The following is a 24,203-nucleotide window of genomic DNA, read 5'->3' as shown; positions in this document are numbered from 1 at the left end:
GCATAAACAAACAAATACTTCATGCAAAAAAAAACCTCCAAAACAATTCCCATAATATCATATTAAAATTATAATATGACAGTAATAAAGAGTAGCATTGTATTCATGAAGGTTTAGTTCAACCAGACGCTTTGTCTAAAAGGGAGAAGGGAATCAAAGGGCATTGGGAAAAACCATACAAATTCAGATACATAGTTGTGATGTCAAGTGTTCCTCCTTCAGAATGATTTATCTGTGGCAGGCACGTGTCTTTAGGGATTGTGTGCATCCTGAGTTTAGAAATGTCGCGGCATAGAAGGCGGTGCTTGAAGTTTGTACAAGTCAGTCATTCGATCTGAGATGTTTAATAGCCTGTGAACTGTTATTACATAGGTTGGGTACTGACGGTATGAGAAGGCGGAGTAATGGTCAATTGCCACCTAACTATCGGGTTAAAAATATGATTTATTTATAAACACCTACGGTAACTATATGATGTACTTTACTCAGTCATTCAAATGCTCTTCCAATCAGAGAGAGAGAGAGAGTTAAACTTTGTGATACATGTATGCACAACATTTATGCCTATTAGTATTTCTCTAACACATGGAAATTGTATCACCCCCTTCCCCACTTCACGCCCACTTCCAAAATTACTTCTATATATTGTACATGTGCGTATTAATCCATTTATACCATTGTAATAATGAATATTGAAACATGTACAGCATTACTTTTCATTTTACTGTCGTTGTGGTTTAAGTCAATGAAGGGTTCTAAGTTGTCTTTTAATAATGACTTATTTTTGCTTGTAGGTATAGTATTACTACCGTTCGCGTTTTGTCGAGTTAACAGGTCTTGACTTTATTATGCAAGAGTCTTACTGTTAAAGAGGATTAATAAAATCTTGCTGCGATAATTAAAGTACATTTAAATCTCAACATTGTTCCTTAAATCTCAATCATTGATTAATAGATAAAACTTCGTCCCTTCTATTTTGAATTGGTAAATCCCTATCAAGGCCGCTCAAGTGCTTGTGGTGCAGTTTGCCACTCCAGGTATAAATCGCCGTGTTAAATCAATCAATTTAAAACCATTCCGGTTTAAGGCTTCAACAATTACTCTTTTTAATAAAAATGCGTCCGCTTTGAATAATAAAATAGAACAATTGGTACAATGAACAACCATTGTATGGAGACAGACATAGAAATCTCGCCATGTTCGTAACTATAGGGGTTGTTAAACTTCTTTGGAATCTATTACTGTACCTCGAAAAATAAACAAAGATTATCCTATTACAAATCACTTTAAGATTATTTTCTATCGTCATTATTCAGACGGACTAAACATAATTAGGAGTGGTGTATTTTATAGAGAACAAGTGTCCTTTTGATCCTCATCGGAGAACGAAGGACGTATTCACACGGAGTAAAAATTTAATGGAAAAAACAGCGTTGAAACTTGGGTGAGAAAAATGGCAAGTAAACTTTAACATTCCGTTTTTTATTGACATTATTTGTGTAAAGATATGCGAAAGATTATTGATTGTGCAAATCTAGAAGGAGAATTTAAGTTTCTGGCAAAGGCCGATATCATCCGTATCGAACTGGAGAAAGGTTTTTAAAATCTCTAAACGTAAGTACATCTCTCTCTCTCTCTCTCTCTCTCTCTCTCTCTCTCTCTCTCTCTCTCTCTCTCTCTCTAGAGCCATACAATGGATATATCTTTCAATTTTCACTACAGGTAATATATGTCTTTGCTCTACAGGCAGCATGTCGATTTCGGACAAAGACTGTCAGCGCTTTTTCCGGGCAGGAATTCTTACCCTGAAACATGGAACAGCTTTACTTCAGAATCTATTGGATTTCAAGCTGCAACAGATGCATCTTTCTCTTCGAGAGCTTCTTTATCTTCATCGTCACGATCTTTTTCACTCGTGGTACAAGAACGGATGTTGTACTTGTCCCACCGCGAAACCATCTTACTTCTCTGGACACTTGATCAAATCTCAGTACGAAGACTTATTCGAGCTCACCAAAACACCGAACCGTGTCTGTCAACACGTCAAGACTTCACTCCACGGCATTTGTAGCTGTCGATATGAAGTTCGAAAAGACGTGCATACCCGAAGTCTAGATATACCTGTGTCTTCCACGCTTATTTTGAATTTAGACGACTTTCGCTTCGACGATGCGTCGATCGAGGCTATATGGGAACTTCGCCGACTTAGAAACGAGATCATTGATCTCGGCTCGGAAATGTGTCTGATAGAAGAAAAATTCCAACTGTTTTGGAATAGACTAGTTTCCTCTGTGGGAAGCATAGCAGCACTAATATCCGCCGACAGTCATGATCAAACAACGGAGCAGATCCGGTCACTCCGGGACGATCCGCTGCACTTGTATTCAGCAATGACCGTTGTTAGAACAATTAGTCATGGAAACCAAAGAGAACTGTCCTTTTTACAGGTAAACCTGTGATCTATTTAATCAAGCTTATGAAGATGTCTTTGTAAAAGTCATCACTGCTTTTTGTGGAAAACACATCTTCTGTACATGTATGAATCCTGATACTGTTTTGCAGGACTTACAAGACGTAATGGGCATGCAAAGCAACAAGCGGCAGGGTGAAGTCCTAGCCATGTTAGAACTAGGGCTAGAATTATTTTCGTCAACACTGAGTCAATCTAACTTAGCTTTGAAGGTATTAATTAACCAATGCTTATGTTCTCATGACTTTTTATGATGCCCAGATGCATTATGTTAACCGCTGTAGCTTGCTCTACAATGTGATTTGTCTAAGCCTATACATCTATTTACTCTTTTAGGAATTGCAGAATTGCAAGTTTTTGTTGTACGGCGGGAATTTTACGGGTTTGGCCAAAAACTTATCCAGTCCTTGGATGAAGAAGCTTTTAAAAGCAAGACTTCAAGTTCACGAACAAACCGAGATTTGGCGCGAGATGTTGTGGTCCTCCGATCCTTTAAGTAAGTTTTAGGCGCATATTGTTTAGTAATATAAGTAGGATTTCATTTAATTTTTTTTTTTGTCAAGAGGGTATAAATTCCAACCCCAATGTCATTAACGTATATCTTAAAATATTTCTTTTATTACATGTATTGATCATTAATGTGTAGAGTATTTGTAGACTATCTTTGCAAACTGCAATGAGGGTTAACAAATTAAAGTGAATTTTACACACTTTACAAAATGAAATCATTATACTGAAAAGATTATAGTGTGGTTATAAAAAAATAAAATCATATGTGAATTAGAATACCTGCGAGTCATTTCCAAGTTCCTATCAGTGAGTGCAAAACTCTTGAAAAGCGGAATGAAAATAGAGAAAATAGTCAAAGCAGGGGCGGATCCAGGATTTTAAGTTACATGTAGAGGGGGCGCCAGTTTTAGGCAGGGGTCTGGGACCTTTTGACATCCCCCCCCCCCCCCCCGTGGATCCAGAACATAGCTCTTGTGGGGTCCTGTTTTCTAGAGATTTTGTAGGGTAAAAATGGAGTGTTCAAAAGACTTTTGTGATATTCTCGTGATTATTCTTAGGAATTACTCCCATTTCGGAAATGTAAAGTATAATTGAACTTATGGATACTACGCCCCCCCCCCCCCCCCACGGGTTAGGATTTTGAAGATTTTGAAAAGTTGGGGTTGTTTTGGTTTTTTTTATTTATTTGCTTGTCGAGATTTTTGGGATGAGTCTGCCCCCCCCCCCCCCACTTTCAAAAACGATGCTACGTGCATGTGTTTCGTATAATGTTAATGAAATGTCATAGGTATAAATTCTAAATACTGTGGAATCATCATTGGTCGTGGGGGGACCAATGTTTGTGGCTTTTGCGAGTAACCCTTGCCCACGAATAAATACCCCTCGAACGTATATACAGTACCGATCAGACCCAACCTAACAGAAAGTAAACCCCAACTAAACCCTGGGTTTACTTTCTGGATTTACTCTGGGTTTACTTCGGGTTTACTAGAATGGACCCAGAGTAAACCCAGAGTAAACCCAAAGTAAACCCAGAGTGGACACAGAGGGTAAACCCAGTCAGAAGTATACCCATGAAAGCAGACGCTAACTGTGTATTCGGAATATACAAAGGGTAGGAATTACAGGCAATAGGATGGTAAGATAAAATGCTAGTCTGCTTCACACTTCATTGCATACGGTTGACCTCAAAAGCAATTTCAAAGTAAACCAAAAGTAAACCCCGAGTAAACCCAAAGTAAACCCCGAGTGGACCCACATTTTCAAAAAGTAAACCCAGAGTAAACCCCAAGTAAACCCAAAAAGTAAACCCGGGGTTTAGTTGGGATTTACTCTGGTGTTAGGTTGGGTCTGATCGGTACTGTACAAGCATTTGTTTATTTACGTCGCCACGAACCAGAAAAATCATGACTATCCACGAACATTGGCCACCACGAATAAAACTGATTCCACAGTATTCCTTCGATTACCCTTGTTATTCTTCACTGTTTTCTAATTTCAGAATCAAAAGTCAGTCAAACTCTATCGTTCAAGTCATGTGGGGAGAACGTCAAACTTTCTAACGATCGCCGATGTGCCGCGTGGAATTTCATCGAATCCGATGGCGTCACATTCAGCAACAGACCAGTGGATCACCTTGAGCACGTCACACTTGACGTAACCGGAAGTGGGGAGGTAGCCATTGGCGCAATAGAGAGCGACCCCGTTGTCCAAAGTCGGAGACTTTCTTCTTTTTCTACGTGCCCCGACTTAAAGACAGCCGTGATCGTAAAAACCTACGATAGTTCTTATCAGGTTAAGATCTCCAGAGACTCTGACCAGCTGATTGTTTTCTGTGACGACCAGAGGTATGTGATGGAGGCTGACCAGAAAAAGAAACCATGGCTCGTGTTCAACTTACGTTTTGGGGATCTCCAAATAGAATTAGGTAAGTATCAAAATTTGGGTTGATTTAGTAGAATGTATATATAGCTAATTGTACAGTATGAAATGCCAATACGTTTTAAATTTGCCGTTCAATGCTAAAATCTATTTTGGGACTTGGTTTGAAGATAGTAATTCAGAAAACATCTGTTCAAATGGATTTAAAAAAAAAAGATTTTGATATTCAATATGTTACATTTCTTTGGAATAAAAAAAGTCTTAATGAAAAGCAAGGATGTATTAGTTAATTAAGCTAAAGTTTTTGAATCTCTTTGATTTAGAGTCGGAGGCACACTTCCCAATGAAGTTTCATGAAACCATGGGAACCAATGTACAGTCGGTGGGAGGAACTAAACGTCTGCTCCGCTTAAAGCATGTCAACCTACGCTCCACCTGTCGCCTCAGCAGACGACTTCGTAATGGAGAAGAGGTGCTTCTTAATGTTTGTCAGGAGAAACCCGTCGATGTGAGAACAATACCATGCTACCTCTCGTTGGGGATCAGTGCCGATGGCCTTCAGAATGGGTCGTTACACGAGGACCAACCTTTCATCTCTGCTTCAAGGTCATGGTTGTTCAGGAAACGTTACGACGAATCGCTGTGCAGCGGGAAAGTGCGCATCTCCGTGACTCGAAGAGGGGTTCTGAAACTTGTCTGTCCCCAAGGGATGACGGAAACGGTCCAACTGAATAACACTGAGCAGAAGATGGGTGTGGCAGTAGTGTTTGAATTATTTAGGACAGAACTGGATATTGTTAGTTACAAAATCAGAGGATAAACTCTATGTTTAATGATTATTGTTGTCTGTTGTCTTTGTTTTGTACCTGAATAGAATTATTTGAAATGAAACAGTTATGCAAAGCTCTCCCATCACTTTTTCTTTTAACGTTCCAAAATATCATTATCAATTTGATTTTACTAAAAATTGAAAAAGTACCACTGGATGTGAAACCATGACAATTTGATTTTTTAAAATCCATTTTTTAATATTACACATACATGAACATTTGAATATATTTACATCTACCAAGCATAATTTCCTCTATTTCTTATAATTAATTCATAGCTCTGTAGAAACAGCCAGACTGAAATCTACACGCCCTATTTATCGATTGGTCGAAATCTACAGCGGCTGAAAGTGACAGGACTGAAATTGACACGCCCTGTTTATCGATTGGTCTGAATCTACAGCAACCTTAGTCAAATCCCGGACTGCACGAAATAATCATGACGATGCCAGACTCAAAGTCTCACAGGAGAAGATTTGGCTGTTTCTTTTAGCTAACGTACTTTTGTCAGTAATATAGTGAATTTTACTAACTTTTCATGATCAGTTTATTAATTAGTTAAAGAAAGATGTTAATATAAACAATAAAATGCTTTCTTTGATGATTCATGCGGGTTATGAAGGTGGCGATCATTTCAGGAAAAATTTACATAACCTGCTAACCCGATCCGCCAATGTGCTTGTTTGCTCATAATTAAGTGTACAGTATTTATCACTTCTTAGAAGAAAACGTTACAACCGAATGCATCTTATAATTCAATATTCTAGGTTTAAAGCTTATCTAAAGTCTGTAATATAAGAAAAAAATTCTAGTCGAAGAGTCGACGTTTCATTCGCCAATCATATAATTGCATGCATGCATACTCTTCCCAGACAAGGCGATTAACTTATTCAGTGTTTTAACTAAAGCCTACATATAGTTTGAGGTAAAAAATACTTAATCTGTGCCATGAGTACGCGCTCGTCTCAGGTGAAGCTTCTCGCGAAAATCGGAATGGGCATTGTCAATGATTGGAAACTATTTCTGTAAAAAAAAAAAAAATAAATAAAAAAATAAATAAAAATACCCTAGCTGCCCCCCCCCCCCCCCAAAAAAAATTATCTTCAGAAAAGTAGATAATCTGGCAGGTACATGTACATCAAGCAAAAAGGGACCGTCGTGACGCAATTGATGATTACACAGAAAACAGTGGAAAAGCACAGCGGACGGCATGTTGCACCTTTGCCGTTGCGACACAGACTAGCGTGAGTTAAAAAAGATTGCCATCCAATATGCTAATAATTGTAATTTTTTTCACACAAGCTCATAAGGATGAAATAATATTACTGTGAATTGAACAAACAATTACAGTAATTGAAATACGCTAGAAGAGTAGATGCCCGTTAAATATGTGAATGCAGGCACGTAGCATCGTTTTTGAAAGTGGGGGGGCCAGACCCATCCAAAAAATCTTGACAAGCAAAAAAAAAAAAAAAAAAAAAAAAAAAAGGAAATTTAAAGTTTCCAAAAATCTTCAAAATCCTAATCCGTGGGGGGGGGGGGTGGGGGGGTGGGGGGGTGGGGGGTGGGGGGGGGGTTAAACTATACTTCCAAAAAAAATTCTTACCTACCAAAATTTTTTTCCTTCCAAATCATGAAATACCTAATCCGTGGGGGGGGGGGGGGGGGGGGGGGTAACTTCAATTTGACTCCTCATTTCCTTATTTTCATATCAATTTTTTACTTGCTTCCAAAAAAGTGGGGGGGCCAACTCCATTATAAATCATTTTTTTATATGTAAATTTTAAAAAATTTGTTGCTTCAAGAAAAAGTGGGGGGGCCAGGCCCCCCCTGGCCCCCCCTGATGCTACGTGCCTGGAATGTAATCATATTATAATTAATGGACGTATCGCTATAACTGAATGAAGAATATTCTTTCATTCATTTCAACTTGATATCATTTGCATCTCTGTGTGCAATAAACAGTGATAAATGAAATGCTGAACATAATCTTCAGCTAATTAAAAACTTGCAAGGACGTACATTTACCTAGAATCTAAGACATGGAAGATTATTTCTCTGAAATCATTTTTAACTGTTTCAGACAACTGGTTTTTTTTTTTATTTCGTTCAAAAATATTTAATCATATAAAGTAATTCATATCCGAAATCGGATTGTTGCACGAGTAAAGTAGTTCGATTTTGATTCGACTTTAATTAATAAGGCGACCACTTCCGGGACATCCGTCAAAATGGCGGCGGCAGGTCGACTGTTACGAAAACTTTCTCCCGTTTTTAAAAGAAACCACTGGCATTCACTTTTGTTAAAAACAGCTGCACCGGCTTGGTAAGCTTAAACTATTCACAGTCTAAAAATTATCCTGTACTCGCACTTCTGATAATTAAGATGTGCTAATGCCCTTGACTTCGTAATATACACTTGCTCGAATTTTCTCTGTACTTCAACAGTTGGGACCAATCGCCCAAATGTGATATAATAGCATACTTGGCATATAATATCCCAAATGGAATATAAATTTGAAGTGCAAAAAAAACGAAAGAAATATTTTTGCTCTACACATGGCATAGAAAAAATGTTACTTGTTTTGGTAAACAACTTTTTCTGTAACCCCACTGTCATGGAAATTGGTCCCTCAGTATATACAAAAGTTCTTGGGGATCAATCTTAATACATTAATTTACCTAATATAGGCTTATGGAGAAACTTTCTAACAATATGTTGCTGCTTTTGTATAAATTTATGTAGGTTTATATAAAAAATTACCTTAAGTCAAGTTTTTTTTTTGCACTTCTTATTTTTATCCCTGGCATTTAGGGTATTATATCCAAAATGAGCTATTATTTTATCCCATTTGGGTGTTTGGTCCCAACCTGTTCAATATACTGTAAACATCTTTAATTCCACTGATCTTAAATTTCATAATATCCTGTGCAAGTATACCTTTCATGGTGTTTTTAATTTTACAGATAATCAATTTATAATAAAGTAAATAATCTTGATTATCAAAAAATCTAATGAGTAATGAACATGCAAACATGCATTTACATTTTTTTATTTAATTACAATATGATAACTGTAATCAATAAGATGGCAGTTAAAGCTATGAGAAAAATGAAAGAATTTTGTCGAATACAATATACACAGGTCTATAATGTGCACCAGAAATTTAGGGCCTGAAAAAAATGAGGAAAACGTAATTTTGGACTCTATTTATCAAGTTTAAAAGTAAACAGCCAATTGCAGACAACGTTGGTATAAAGGATGTTTTATAAAGAGATGTCTACGATAAGGACAATTAATGCAGCACACATTTTCACAACAATGGCTTTGATAGGACCGCAGTGGGTGTTAAACTCTGGAAAGATAAGGATGAAACGAATTCTGTTATAATTAGTTGTTTGATTACATTAATTGTCTAAAATCATATCAATATTTTATTTTATTTTGAAAGTATTTTAATTGCTACATGTATTAGCAAATGGAAACTTAGGCCCCAATCATGCACAGTGCATTAGCAAGTCTCCCAAATGTAGTTTGTACAGTTTCTTCTTCCTCTTTTTCTTCTTTCTTGCCTCTGAACTTGTCCATGGTGTTTCACAGAGATAGCTGAACAGAATGGTACAAAACTCTAGGATATGTGATATGATAGGCCTGCATATCTAGGTATGCACCCTGTTTAAAATTTTTTAATTTGGGGTCGGTCAACCATATTTTGGGTTCAAATGAGGGTGGGGTCTAACATTGAATCCTTTTGGAAAAATTTTATACACTATATTGTAAATGGTTATATCTTGAAAACCGTTAAAGATATTGGCATGAGATCTTTAGATGCATATAATGAGTGTTATGGGCAAAATATATGGTACATTAGATTTGTCCCTGGGGTCATGCCCAACCCCCAGGTTTGAAAAAAAATTACTTAATATTTTAAAGCCGTTGACATCCCCACTCCTAAACCATATATATTCTTGTTTTTGTGTAATGAGGCATCATATGGTATATAGGCCATATGAGGTGGTTCCATCCCCCCCCCCCTCGAAACAGAAAGTGCCTTAATATCTCAAAATCCATTTAGATTCCTACCCCCAAACTATATATATATATATTCTTGTTCTTTGTGTTAAGAGGCATCAAATGGTATGTAAGTCATGGGCCCTGGGGGTGGTCCTGACCCCCCCCCCCTTTGAACAGGAATTGCCCAAATATCTTGAAAACGGATGAGATCTCCACACGTAAAACATATATATTCTTGTTCCATGGGTCATGTCAGTTTATCTGATACACAGTTATGACCCCTGGGGAACATCATCATATTTCAGAAATAGAAATAATAAAGTATTAAATCTTTTTGTCTGTAAAGTTTGACCCATGTGGGTCATCACTACCACCAATGCTGGCCTCGTTCATTTGGGAGACTTTATAATCACCAAATCCTGTTTACATCTGTAATGGCGGCCCACACTGAGATGGTGAATGCACAGCTCAGTAGTCACGGTGGCTTCATGTTCACGGAAAATTGTCTGACCGTGGACAATGTGAAATTAAAAACATATCTATAGTATATACCGGTATATACATGTCCCAGATGAAATGGAAACATAACTTTTTCAACTTAGCGTTATTCATTGATTTTTTTTTATTTTGTATAGCCAAGTTCGTTTTGCTGGAACAGTAAGATGGGATCCTTTATCGGACCCCGAGTGGATTGAAAAATTATCAGGAACAGTGTTGTATCCAGATCCAGAGATATCCAATTACTATCCACCAGAATGTGCGTATTTTTTTTTATTTTTTATTTTTTAAGTGAACATAAAAAGGGTTGAAATCAAGGGTTAAATTTGTCAGTTTGATGTATTTAATGATTTCTGAAAACCAGTTAGATACCTGTACTTATATCTTTCTTCAGTAAGAAGATATACCATTAAGAATAACTAATTCTTGAAATCCATGGGTGCTGCCATATTGTTAAATCAATACCTCCCTGCAGGGATATCTCTAAGCATTAACGTAAATGCAGCACTGATGCTGATATTAGCAAGACACTTTAAATTTTTACAGAGTTAAATTATCATCATTAAAATGTGAATTGAAACATGAAATGGAAGTAAGTATAGAGTTATTATTTTTAAACAGTTTTATGAAGGAATATTTTGGATCTCAGAATGATGCTTTTCAGGTGTTAATGGCAAAGATTTGTAATTTTACTTGCATTCAAGGAGCTTGTTAATTCATTGTAATGAGTTTGTCATTAATTTTTTCATGTGCACTTCTTTTAGACCCCTTAGTCAATCACCAATATATTACAAACTGAGGGTTTAATGTGGCAGTGCTAATTACTCTGTACCTTTATGTTGGCACTTATGAACTTACAAGTGTTTTTGAGCTGACAGTGTTTATTTTCCTTCACACTAGTGAGTGATGAAGAAATTGACCTCAAGGTGTCTAACTTCACTTTGAACTTCGGACCTCAGCATCCTGCGGCTCACGGCGTATTACGATTGATCGCAACACTTCAAAATGAGGTACATAACTCTTATTCTTACGAATAACCTTATTTCTTTAGAAAAAGAAAACAGGAAACATGAATTTAAAAAATATTAAATTACCTTTTTTAACTGTGCCATTCAGCAAAGCTCTTCCAAGAAAAGCTTTTCATCTGGGTTGCAGCGAATATTTCCAAATGTTGAAAGCAGCTGCTGCTTGATGCAACATATATTCACATATCTCTGTCTAATTCTAATATCAAAATAAATGCTTGTATCAACAAATGTCGGCCTGTTGCTATATATATATATAAACATAAATACATGTATCAACAAATGTCGGCCTGTTGCTATATATATATATAAACATAAATACATGTATCAACAAATGTCGGCCTAATGCTACATACATGTATATCAACCTATTGTCATAAATCAACATCAATGTACATTCTCTCTTTCTGCATGCTACAAGTATCACTTATCTTTGCCTGATGCTACATACCTGGTATATATCAAAGTGTCACTGTGTGATGCTATACTGTCTGTATATCAACATATCCCTGTTTGATGCTACATATATATAGATTATTACAATGACATATTTCATATCGAATCCTTTATTAGTTGTATATCAGTTGCTGTATATCAGCCCCACTGAATTAGGCTTGATCGAGGGCTGTTACAAGTGACTGAGGGCTTATATAAGATGTGACATAAAAATACCATGTCATAATTTTTATATAACATACTTGAAGAAATATCAAAGAAACAATTTATCACTTATTTGCCATTTTTGTCATGATGCTGTTTATACACAAATTGATATTAATCATCAAAGTCTTTTAAAAAAGGCAGGTAGTTTATAGCATATACATGTATGTATATACATGTATATATGACAAATAATACTGATAATTTGTTTTTTAGACTGTTGTTAAATGTGACCCACATATAGGGTTACTCCACAGAGCTACAGAGAAGTTGATTGAGTACAAGACATATACACAGGTAATTTTTCTTTATGACACCTATTATTGTTTGTGGAAATTTGAAACAAATATGTACATTGTATGTATTTACAGTCCCTGAAATGCTCTACTTTCCCACTTGAACGGTGAGTGAATGGTGAGTGTACACTGAGCGAACAGTAAGCGCATTTTGAGCTAACAGCGAGCACACGCTGAACAGAATTGGAGAGTGCTTTTGAATGGTTAGCGAACGCAGAGCGCGAACTGCATGCAAACGCGATCGCAAAGTGAACAGTGAACGCACAGCGAATGATATGTGACCGCAAGATAAACGATTTATTCGTAGAGTTTTGGGAGTTAATTATCTCCTCACGCAACTTGTTGTGTGGAGGATATAGCATCGCTGCTGTGCGTGTGTGTGTGTGTTAGTGTGTGTGTCCATTTTCAGCTTTTTAGCAAAATTCAAAGAAACCCTCTCGCGAATGTTCATCAAACTTTGTACAATTCTTTGGCATGGTAAAAGGACAAACCCTATTGATTTACAAGTCAATTAATTAAATATTTTTTAAATTATTGTAAAAAAATGAAGTTAAAACAGGAATTTTAAGTATGACTTAACAGTAGACATTTCCGGTAATTTTATGTAAGACTTGAAGTAAATCGCTACCGTATGCAGTTCAAATTAACAACTTGCTTTTTTGGTGATTTAAATCTATTAAGGTAAAAAACAAACATTTTGTAGTATTGGAGGGTTAGAAGATTGCCCATAGTTAAAAGTTGAAGCGGGAAAGAGATTAAAGTCATCTGATTTACATCAATACAAGCAATTGAATTTCGGACAATTTTTCCCGTATTACTTAGAATACAAGTTATACAACTAGTCCAAAATTCAGAAGAGACCTTGATAGATACCACACATTTATCATCGGAAAATTGCTTCATATTAATAATAGCTGCATATCTACCACACCACTATGGGTTGACATACGACAAACAACTAGAATTGTCCACCAGAGCAGACTACAAATCGCTAGATCTTCATCTACGTTTGATAATCAGATGTATGCTTATATAATAATGAATATCACTAAATGAATCTAAATAATTATTTATCTTTAAAGCATATGTGTTCGGTTTCTGCTAGGAATAGGACAACTGTACAACCATGTAAATGTACACCCCTCCCCCCCCCCCCCCCCCCCCCCAATTTATACACCACAAAGCTTGGGGATTGGGATAAAATAGATGTTATGAATTCAAAGTGGTTTTAATACAGTGTAATATGAATACATGTTTCATATTTATTCTGATCTGATACATTTACATGTTTTTTCCTAAATAATACATTCCTCCCTACAATAAGTCATGTCGCGAGGTAATGCTTTGCTTAACGGTGCCCTTGTTCTTAAACTGTGTTTCATCGGTAATTAGGAAAAAATAACTACATGCATGTATTGTTATCAACCTAAATATAATATTATCTGTCTGAATGATAAGTCAAACCTAAACAAACGATGAGCACAAGGTGAACACTTTGTGAACACCCGATAAGCGCTTTGTAAATGGTGAGCGCGAACGGAGCGAAGCGAAGAGCGCAAGTAAATGCACTGTGAGCGCACGGTGAACGCACAGAAAAATGGGAAAATAGAACATTTCAGGAACTGTAAATCAAAACTGAGTCAGTCTCTCTGTCTTTGTCCAAATATTTTTATAATGAAAAGACTTCCTGAGTCTGTGGATGACAACATTTTGTAGGCATTGTGTAAGATTTTAAAGTGAACGTTTTTAATATGACCATGAGTAAAAGACTATGTTTGGGTTTTCTTTCAGGCCTTGCCATACTTTGATAGACTGGACTATGTTTCAATGATGTGTAATGAACAAGCTTACTCCCTAGCCGTGGAAAAGTTACTCAACATTGATGTACCAATCAGAGCCAAATATATCCGAAGTAAGTCTCCTGCCGAATGTCATTGTGTTTATGCACAGTACCTCTTTTTGCACATAACATAACTCTACATTGCCATGGTCTTCTTTGATCCTTTATAGCCCTGTTTGGAGAGATTACCAGAATTCTTAACCATTTGATGTCCATTGGAACACATGCTCTTGATGTAGGAGCATTGTCCCCTTTCTTTTGGCTCTTTGAAGAGCGAGAAAAGGTCAGTGTCTTTGTTATCCTCAAACCAAGATTTATTTCGGTCTTCCACAAAAATAAATTACATAAATTACTTTCTCTCCCCTTCAGTTGTTACATAAGATATGGAAAACATGGTAAATGTAAGATCTTAAATGTTATGTGACTTGAATATGGAAATTCTTAGCTTTTTACAAACACAGTTTTTAAATTTTTCCTCTCTCTATTTGTAACATTGAAAATTAAGAAGTATTTATAGCAAAGTTGATATCTCAAATTTTTTCTCAGCCTTTCAATAACATTGTAATGAAGTTTTTCTCCATTTTGTTGTTATACTTAAGATATGGAAAATTAAGCAAAGATCAATATCTTTTTGTTTTTCTCCCATGTAGATGATGTAGGGTAACTTGAATAATCAATGGGAAATAATTTCATCTCCATAATATCAATGGTTTTTTTTTTTAGGTCACCTGAGTCACTCAGGTGACCTATTGCAATTGGTCTTCGTCCGTCGTCGTGCGTTGTGCGTCGTGCGTTAACAATTTTACATTTTTAACTTCTTCTTTAAAACTACCAGGCCAATCGTTACCATTTTTGGTGTGAAGCATCTCTATGGTAAGAAGAATCTAGATTGTGAAATTTATGGCTCTACCACCCCTGGGGTGCCACGGGCGGGGCCAAATATGCAAAAAAAGCCAAATTTTCAAAAATCTTCTTCTCTATTTCCACACAAGTGAGGAAAAAACTGAATGCATGGTTATGATGTCCATGAGGCCCTCTACCAAAATTGTGAAATTTATGGCCCCTGGGTCAGGGGTTCTGGCTCTAGGGTGGGGCCAATATGGTCAATTAGTAAAAATGTATTAAATCTTAGAAAATCTTCTTCTCTACTCCCATATATATTTGTTAAAAACTAAATGCATGGTTATGATGTCCATGAAGCCCTCTACCTAAATTGTGAAATTCATGACCCCTGGGTCAGGGGTTCAGGCTCTAGGGTGGGGCCAATATGGCCAAATAGTAAAAATGTATTAAATCTTAAAAAATCTTCTTCTCTACTCTCATATATATTTGTTAAATACTAAATGCATGATAATGATGTCCATGAAGCCCTCTACCTAAATTGTGAAATTCATGACCCCTGGGTCAGGGGTTCAGGCTCTAGGGTGGGGCCAATATGGCCAAATAGTAAAAATGTATTAAATCTTAAAAAATCTTCTTCTCTACTCTCATATATATTTGTTAAATACTAAATGCATGATAATGATGTCCATGAAGCCCTCTACCTAAATTGTGAAATTCATGACCCCTGGGTCAGGGGTTCAGGCTCTAGGGTGGGGCCAATATGGCCAAATAGTAAAAATGTATTAAATCTTAGAAAATCTTCTTCTCTACTCCCATATATATTTGTTAAAAACTAAATGCATGGTTATGATGTCCATGAAGCCCTCTACTTTAATTGTGAAATTCATGACCCCTCGGTTAGGGGTTCAGGCTCTAGGGTGGGGCCGATATGGCCAAATAGTAAAAATGTATTAAATCTTAGAAAATCTTCTTCTCTACTCCCATATATATTTGTTAAAAACTAAATGCATGATTATGATGTCCATGAGGCTCTCTACTAAAATTGTGAAATTCATGACCCCTTTGTTAGGTGTTCATGCTCTAGGGTGGGGCCAATATGGCCATATAGTAAAAATGATTTAAATTTTAAAAAATCTTCTTCTCTACTCCCACAAATGTGGGCAAAAAACTGAATACATGGTTATGATATCCACAATCTCCTTTACCTAAATTGTGAAATTCATGGCCCCTGGGTCAGGGGTTCAGGACATGAGGGGGGGGGGGGGGGCAATATGGCAATTAAGTGTTAATGCATATAATGTTTAAAAACCTTCTTCTCTATTCTCACACATCTGTATAAAAAAACCGACTAACAATTATGTTTACCAGTCCTCTACTGAAATTTTAATTTTCATGTCCCCTGGGGTATGGGTTTTGACTCTAGGGCAGGGCCAAAACGGATGTATAGATGCTAATGCATATAACGTTAAAAAATTATCTTCTTTACTCCCACACACCTGAAAGGAAAACTAAATTCATTATTTTGTAGACCAGATCTTTTAGTTTTTCACCAAAATTATAGGTTTCACAGTTCTTTTTGAATTAAATGTGGTTGTCATTACAAATTTATAATTTTTCTACTCCAGTATGAAACCTAATTAATTAGATGCATATATGAGACTCCATGACAAGTTTGTGTATTGGATATATGCTACTCAGGTGACCGTTAAGGCCAATTGGCCTCTTGTTTAATTTTAACAGTTGATGGAGTTTTATGAGAGAGCATCAGGAGCTAGAATGCATGCTGCTTATGTGAGGCCTGGAGGAGTGGCACTTGTAAGTACATAGTACATCAGTCCAATCATTGATCTAGTCATATACTGTAAGTACAGCAGTCCATTCATTGATTTAGTCATATACTGTAAGTACAGCAGTCCATTCATTGATTTAGTCATATACTGTAAGTACAGCAGTCCATTCATTGATTTAGTCATATACTGTAAGTACAGCAGTCCATTCATTGATTTAGTCATATACTGTAAGTACAGCAGTCCATTCATTGATTTAGTCATATACCCTAAGTACAGCAGTCCATTCATTGATTTAGTCATATACTGTAAGTACAGCAGTCCATTCATTGATTTAGTACATATACATGTGCTGTAGGTACAGCAGTTCATCAAGTTATTTTATACATATATATTTTGGTATATAAGTTTGAGTTAGTTTAAACTGCATTTACATGTAAATCTAATATTTAATTTTATTATTTCAATCTACGAGGGTTGTCCCAAAATAGCATAGACAAGTGGCGTTATTCAAATAATCGAAAACAAAGGAAGATGAAATTTGTGCCACAAAGGGTTCAAGAAATTTGCATTCAAATAATGTTTTAAAATTGAATATTATTTGAGATTAAATTAGTGAAATGAAAGCATGTTAGATCAGAAATTCGACATGCGGCGCAATGTTAAAAACAAAAAGTTAAAATCAACATAATGAATTGAAAATTGGGCGGAAAAGTACTTTTCGAATGAAAAAATTCAAATAAAACATACACTGTACACTGATATTTGATAATAATTCTTTCATATACTCAGAAAATGTGTTGGCTATAACAAAACTTTTAAATATTTTATATCGCGTTTTGTGACAAGTTGAAAAGTTAACAGGTAATAAAATGACGTTGTCAGCGTTTAAGGCGGCGCAGCAGTAACTGATACAATATTGTAAAGACCATGAAATAAATCCTAAGCGGCTTTGGAAGGAAATGAAATTAACGAAATCGATGAGAAATGCGTTTTGTGAATAAGTAGTTAAACAACATTGAAAATATTTGAACGAGTATGATGACAATAAGTGGAAAAAAGAAACCCCGAACGATATCAATGGACGTCAAAATGTTGAACGACACATTTTGGTAAGACGGACGTTAGACAACAAGTAATTCAGGGCAAGTTTGGAGCCGACAGATCGTTTGTACTTAGAAAATATTTAAAAACAAAACAAAACTAGAAATGTATATTGAATGTGCACGCAGAGTACATGTTCAAAGATAATATTTTTTCTAGGACATTTTCTGAAATAAAACGTAAATGTTATTGTGAACGATGTGGAGGGTTTAGCAACAACGTAAAACTGGAAATTTTCGACGTCGCACATTGCGCCGCCTGACAAAACTTGTTGTTACTAATTATTCATTTTCTCGAGAAATGAATAAAGTACAGGTTTGAACTTTTCAGCATTGTTTGCCAAAGGGTCATTGAAGAAAACACAGAAGTCTAATGAAATTGCAGTGAACAGATTATAAATTATGTGTCCTGTCTACATTATTTTGGGACAACCCTCGTACTTGACACACATTTAAATTTTGTTAATTTTTTAAAAAGAAATGAAGAAGGTATAGTTTCTTTTAATATTTGCCCTAAAATTCAAAAGTGGTTTAAATCTCATGAAAATACACATATGCTATCTTAAACGTGTGCATATAAAATACCAAGTTATACACTTTTATCTTGTTTCTGAATATTATTATGACTTCAACATTTTGGCAAATGTTTACCGATTTACCGGTAGTCAAAAATGATGAAAAATGGCACATTTTCTCATAGTTTTTTGAAGAGGAAAATGTGTATGCAGCCGCCGCCCACAACAAAATTCATATATTTTATGTGTCATAACATGATAAAGTTATAATGTGAGTTTCATTGTGGGCAATGGCTGCGGACATAGTTCTCTATTCAAAAAACTACTAAGGAATTTGTGTCTTCTCAGTTTTATGAAAATTATGGGAAAATTGTTTGTGACGTCACAATTACCCTTTTGAAAGTTTAATCAGGTAACTATTTATAGATTCTTAGTTTATAAATATTCTTATGTAGATAAATGTTACATTTCCATTTTTTGTGATATTTTTAAAAATTACTCTAAAACAGGGCAAAATATGACTGAAACTGTACCTAGTTCTTTCGTCTTAATCTCAGCATTTAATGGTATGATATTAAATTATAGGTATGTAATTGATCAATGCAAATTATATAAAATTCATAACAAAACTTAGGAAAGTTTATACTATTCAATGCTGTAAACCAATTTATGGTTTTTAATATGTAATTTACCACAGTTAACAATCTATAGTTTATCACACAAGTGAGGTAAAAATGAAATTAATTCCTTAAATATTAATTGAACAATAAAAACACCTTGAAAGGCAGTTTCATTTGTAGTATTTTATTTTGAAATAAAAGTATTGTTAATGGTTCTTTTCTTACAAAGTATAGTACAAAATATGCCAGTACAGGAAAGTTTAAATGTCAATATACATATACATGTACTGTATTTTCATATTTCATTCTGATAGATTCTCTCCCTTTTGTACTTGCAGGATCTGCCACTTGGTTTAATGGATGATATTTATGACTTTATTACAAAATTTAATCTGCGTTTGGAAGAACTGGAAAATGTGCTTACAGAAAACCGCATCTGGGTAATGCGTACCATAGACATAGGTGTAGTCACAGCTCAAGATGCTTTGGCCTATGGATTCAGGTAATTATCCCCTCCCATGTGTTGAAGGGGAAATATACATGTAGCATCACTACAAGCATTCATGTTTATTTGTGTACAAAAGCTTGTAGGCATGATTGAAATAAATTTAGAATCACTAAGCTATGCATACTTCTATGAAGCAATGTATTAAGTCCAACACTATTCAATGCAAAAGTTATAAAATTATATCTTGAGATCTTACATGCAATAATTATTGTCACAATATATTTGCTTTGGATGTACATGTATATCACTGTTACTAATTTTAGTTTTGACTGCCTGTGCTAAAACAATGGGTAGTTCTTTCAACACTTTCTGTTATCAGATTGCTCACTTACAAATAACTTGATATATACTGGTATATACGGAAATTTCATTTACATATACAAGTAAAGTATATATTATGTTTTCAATTCACTGCCTATAACTTCGTGGTTTGACTTTCAGTGGAGTGATGCTTCGAGGCTCTGGCATTATGTGGGATCTAAGGAAGACTCAGCCTTACGATGCCTACGACAGAGTGGAGTTTGATGTACCGATCGGTATACATGGGGACTGCTACGACAGGTGATTTATAGGAATAGAACATGAAGAGAACCTTTTGTAAATGGGAATTATGAGACTGCATTTAATTGCATGCAGTAATTTTATAGATCAGGCATTCTTAGTAGGGAATTGTTAACAGTTTTGATATGGATTCAAATTATTTTTTCCATCTGCATATTGATTCATCAACTTTTTGGGTTTTGACACTGCCATTGTTCCTTTCTTCAAAATAAATTTGAACAGACTTCAGTGTGAATTTTGTTATCAGTGACTGTTGTCTTTGGCACGTATATTTCAAGCAGAGTTACTTCTCTTGATCTTTGGAATCATTCAAGTTTCTTTTAAAGCAGAATCTTGTTACTTTGTATCATTAAATACATGTACCTCTTACATGTTGTTGTGTTTATTCAATGGGGTTATGCAGAACACATTATTATATACCCCTGACACAATGTTTCCTTTCGGGGTTTTTTGTCATTGAGGATTTAACTTTTCCAGATACCTGTGCCGTATGGAGGAGATGAGACAGAGTGTCAGAATCATTCACCAGTGCTTAAATGACATGCCTCCAGGAGAAGTCAGAACAGATGACAATAAAATAGTTCCCCCTAAAAGGGCAGAAATGAAGGTCAGAGTTGTTCATAGATTTAAATAGATTTCATAGATTGCCTGTGTATCATATGAATGATAGGATAGAACTAAATACAATGAATGCAAACTACCATACACTGTATATATTGTACAAAGTAGCAAACAATTAACATGAATAGTTTTCTCCCTTGAACAGGAGAGTATGGAAGCCCTGATCCACCACTTCAAGTTGTACACAGAGGGCTACAATGTGCCCCCAGGGTCAACTTACACAGCCGTAGAGGCACCCAAGGTAAGCACCCTCCCGGAGCCGGTGCTTGATTCATTGATACCATCTTTTAATGTTGACAATTTAATTTTCTTCTGCAGATATGATATGTTTAATAGTAAACTTGTATGATATTATATAATCCATGAAATATTTTCTATATTGTGTGAAGTACTTTTGTGTTACTGTGTATCTTAATTGTAAATCTGCAAAATATCCAAAATGATTTTAATGAATATTCCCTGGATATCCTTTCTATTGATTTTTTTGTGAGTTGATTTGAAGCATAACTTTTGATTTATATAATATTCAGTGTCTAATGCGATGATTTTGAAAGGTGAATGTATGTGTGTCAGATTGGAAAGAAAGTTCAAGAAAATAAACGGTGTGTGATGATACGTTAGTGATGTTTAAAGAGGTGATCTGTCTTATTACAGGGTGAGTTTGGAGTGTACCTGGTGTCGGATGGAACTAACAAACCATACAGGTGTAAAATCAAGGCCCCTGGATTTGCTCATTTGGTAAGCTCTTGTTAGATTATGGCAACATTAACATGAGAATTCATTACATGTAAAATGCATGTATACTAGTATATTACAGTATTAAATATGTTCTTGAAAACTTTTTGCTATGAGATATTTTATTGGTCCTGTTTGAAACATGTACCATTATCTTGAAATAAAGTACGTGTATCTTTCATACAAGTATTAAGATTTGAAGTTATAAAACAGTGTCAGAACTTAATAAGATTTCTGAAGCTTTATTACCTTGCTAGAAGTTCCAGTAGTTTTCATTAATGGGTATGAAACAACTCCATTTTTTGACATCTGTCTTTTGAATAAATTGATAAAAGTAAACTTTAACTTGATATTAGTTTATGTGCACTATATGTCTGTCAAACATCTTAGTGTAATAGGTCAAAGCATCAGCTTTTGATCTGTAAGTCATGAGTTTCAAACAAGCCGGAAATTTTATCTTGTATAAGGTACATGTATTTTTGAATGCATTTTATGGAAAGAAATTGTACTCTTTGAAATATTGAAATTGAATTTATAATTTGAATATGTTTTACTCTCATCAATGCTGAAATGCCAAAGGCTCTCATACCGCCTTATGATATCAGATACTGCCTAGATCAGTATAGATTTTATTCATTGATTTCAGGCCGCACTGGATCACATTGCTAAAAACCACATGTTGGCAGATTTAGTGGCCATCATCGGTAAGCAAATTTTCATTGTGTAATGTTTAACTTAAATCTGTATGTTTGATTAAGTGGGGAGGCAATTTATCACTTTATAAAACGTCTTATTTTGGTAATTTGGTCTCTCTTTCAAACTTCAAAAGCTTATTATTCACCGGGAGAATTAGACATAATTAGGATATCTGATTTCATTTTGTGCTTACACCGTTTTCTTTGTTTGAACAGGAACACTGGATATTGTGTTTGGAGAGGTGGACAGATAAAGAAATTCTATCAGAGAACTGTGTTGTAATTTATTGTGAAATAAAGCTGTTGACACTTTCTTGTGCAAAGAAAATCTCAGATAATTTCGATTCTCTAAAGGTATCACACTGAAACACTGTAGAGATGACTTATATTCAATAAAATTGTTTTAATAATCTTGTAGTTTAGAGTTTGTGTTTGTATGATTATACTTCACGCAGGGAGATGCAGAAGGTTTAAGGTGCTTGACTCATAAGTCTGTCAGACCGTTAGTTACCGGTAGTCATGTGGATTCTTTTGTCATCGCAACTCTTCCGAAACCCAACTGGATAGAATTTCTGAAAACTCGTTTATATGGAATCAATGACAAGATAAGCATATTTTCAGGAAATTTTAATTCAATGATAATTTATAGGGGAGGGGGTTGATTCTGTCCATTTTGAGCATTGAACCATTCCAACGTAAGACTCCTCATTAACTGATTTTTGAAGTATCTTAATTATTTGTAATTAATAGTTTTTAGATAGATATAAAATTTCCTTACTGTTAAGCAAATGTACGTTATGTGAGGAATTACAGGTCAGCACATGATGTTCACTTTAGTGTGGCCATTGCGCAATATCATATATGTGAATAAACTATTCTCTTATATGTACATTCAAAAATTAAATTGGTTTTAAAGTTATTTATGGTAAAATTTAATAATGAAAGTTGTTAAAGAAATTGCTAATTTTTCTACAAGTGCCAACTTCTAACTATCGAGGGAAAAATTCGCAGATATATTTCATACAAAATGTCTATTATAATCAAACTGTGTGTAAGAATTTAGAAGGGCCATTTGAGCCCATTGGCATAACAACAGGACGGTACGATGGTATTATTGAAGAGATGGGCCTTTTCAATTACTTCTTTGCATAGTATTATGTTAATCGGTAAAAAAGAAATATTTTTGTTCTATGCAGTGATTTTAACAATCGATTTGCATGTCATCATGTTTTTTTTTCAATCTGGGATATGAAATTTGATATCTAATAAACAGGGATTTAAAGTACCATAATTCTTCATTTAAAGTTGGAACGGACCAGAGCGCAGTTATGAAAGCCAAGATCAAGTACCATTGTGATGTTATGGCGCAATGTGCAAATTACGCGATACCGAATTCCACTCTCATTTAAATTAAATACACCGCCACTTAATGACTTATTCAGAATATCCAGAACGTAATATCGAACTCTTTTTCGCTCACTGATCGATGCTTGAACTCTGCGACACCGGTAACTGTGATTACATTGTGTGTGTGTCATGGTTGCAGCATTATGTAACATGCTCTTGTGGATTTCTTTCCACCCAAAAATTGTCAGCCGAATGTGCAGTGGATATATCTCGTACTGTATGCCTAATGAAATTTAAAACCCGACAAGGAAAATCTTTTTCTACAACAATGTACATAATGTAATATGAAATATTCATGTTGCTGCTCGCGTTTGTCGATATAAAGCATCTAAGTTAATCCCAAGACTTAGCATTTTTTAAATTAAACATTGAACGATAACTCTTCACATACACATCCAAGCATACTACTGCGCCAATACAAAAAAACCCTATTCATTTTCTAACTTGAAAATATGCCTTGTAAACTCAATGGCATATATTAAACGCCAGACTGAGAATTTAAAAGAAATCTGAAATGGTTTCAGGACAGCAATTCAAAGACCCTTTATCCTATTTTGTCCAAAAGCATTTTGATTGTCAAGATATGGTTCTATTGCTCGATTGTCGTTTTAGGGTTGATGGTCATGCACTGTTTTACTTTGGATGGGCGTGGTCCTATTGCAGCATTTTAGATGGCATGTGGAGTAACTGTGTTGAATATAATTAATGTGATGCTAGTAATTTAGGCCATTCCAAGGTTTTTCTATGTTTAGCGTCCGCAGACGAATTGGTTTTGAAGCCAAA

General features: G+C 35.2%; 2 protein-coding genes across 6 annotated transcripts; both read left to right on the top strand.

The window, feature by feature from the left end:
* The first annotated feature begins 1,119 nt into the window (after nucleotides 1-1,119).
* LOC128157271 (uncharacterized) lies at nucleotides 1,120-5,768 on the top strand. Of its 5 annotated transcripts, XM_052819742.1 has the most exons (7): nucleotides 1,183-1,198; nucleotides 1,354-1,618; nucleotides 1,751-2,447; nucleotides 2,563-2,682; nucleotides 2,807-2,966; nucleotides 4,482-4,907; nucleotides 5,185-5,768. In XM_052819742.1, exons 3-7 carry the CDS (start codon nucleotides 1,752-1,754, stop codon nucleotides 5,679-5,681), a joined length of 1,899 nt encoding a protein of 632 aa, XP_052675702.1. In that variant the 5' UTR covers nucleotides 1,183-1,198; nucleotides 1,354-1,618; nucleotide 1,751; the 3' UTR covers nucleotides 5,682-5,768. The 5 variants fall into 5 exon arrangements, with proteins under 5 accessions (XP_052675704.1, XP_052675703.1, XP_052675701.1 ...); XM_052819744.1 differs by having other exon boundaries at nucleotides 1,120-1,444; nucleotides 1,747-2,447; XM_052819743.1 differs by having other exon boundaries at nucleotides 1,120-1,460.
* Nucleotides 5,769-7,875: 2,107 nt separating this feature from the next.
* Nucleotides 7,876-22,423, top strand: LOC128192407 (NADH-ubiquinone oxidoreductase 49 kDa subunit-like). Its single transcript, XM_052865048.1, has 14 exons — nucleotides 7,876-8,017; nucleotides 10,342-10,463; nucleotides 11,105-11,214; nucleotides 12,106-12,186; nucleotides 13,977-14,097; nucleotides 14,196-14,308; nucleotides 16,609-16,683; nucleotides 19,232-19,395; nucleotides 19,843-19,962; nucleotides 20,440-20,569; nucleotides 20,729-20,824; nucleotides 21,238-21,321; nucleotides 21,965-22,022; nucleotides 22,230-22,423. The coding sequence occupies exons 1-14, from the start codon at nucleotides 7,923-7,925 to the stop codon at nucleotides 22,265-22,267; spliced, it is 1,407 nt and encodes a 468-aa protein (XP_052721008.1). The 5' UTR covers nucleotides 7,876-7,922; the 3' UTR covers nucleotides 22,268-22,423.
* The last annotated feature ends 1,780 nt before the right edge of the window (nucleotides 22,424-24,203 follow it).

The sequence above is a fragment of the Crassostrea angulata genome, chromosome 7 (assembly GCF_025612915.1).
Source record: "Crassostrea angulata isolate pt1a10 chromosome 7, ASM2561291v2, whole genome shotgun sequence".
Taxonomy (NCBI): domain Eukaryota; kingdom Metazoa; phylum Mollusca; class Bivalvia; order Ostreida; family Ostreidae; genus Magallana; species Magallana angulata.
Note: the sequence above shows the minus strand (reverse complement) of the source record. Positions and strands in the feature narration are given on the sequence as shown.

Excerpts from the sequence above, each read along its gene's own strand:
- LOC128157271 (XM_052819744.1), top strand. The coding sequence starts at position 1,752 with ATGTCGATTTCGGACAAAGACTGTCAGCGCTTTTTCCGGGCAGGAATT. Across the intron at positions 2,683-2,806 it reads AATCTAACTTAGCTTTGAAG|GAATTGCAGAATTGCAAGTT; the intron begins GTATTAATTAAC and ends TTACTCTTTTAG. Across the intron at positions 2,967-4,481 it reads GTGGTCCTCCGATCCTTTAA|AATCAAAAGTCAGTCAAACT; the intron begins GTAAGTTTTAGG and ends TTCTAATTTCAG.
- LOC128192407 (XM_052865048.1), top strand. The coding sequence starts at position 7,923 with ATGGCGGCGGCAGGTCGACTGTTACGAAAACTTTCTCCCGTTTTTAAA. Across the intron at positions 14,309-16,608 it reads TCTTTGAAGAGCGAGAAAAG|TTGATGGAGTTTTATGAGAG; the intron begins GTCAGTGTCTTT and ends TAATTTTAACAG. Across the intron at positions 20,825-21,237 it reads CAGCCGTAGAGGCACCCAAG|GGTGAGTTTGGAGTGTACCT; the intron begins GTAAGCACCCTC and ends GTCTTATTACAG.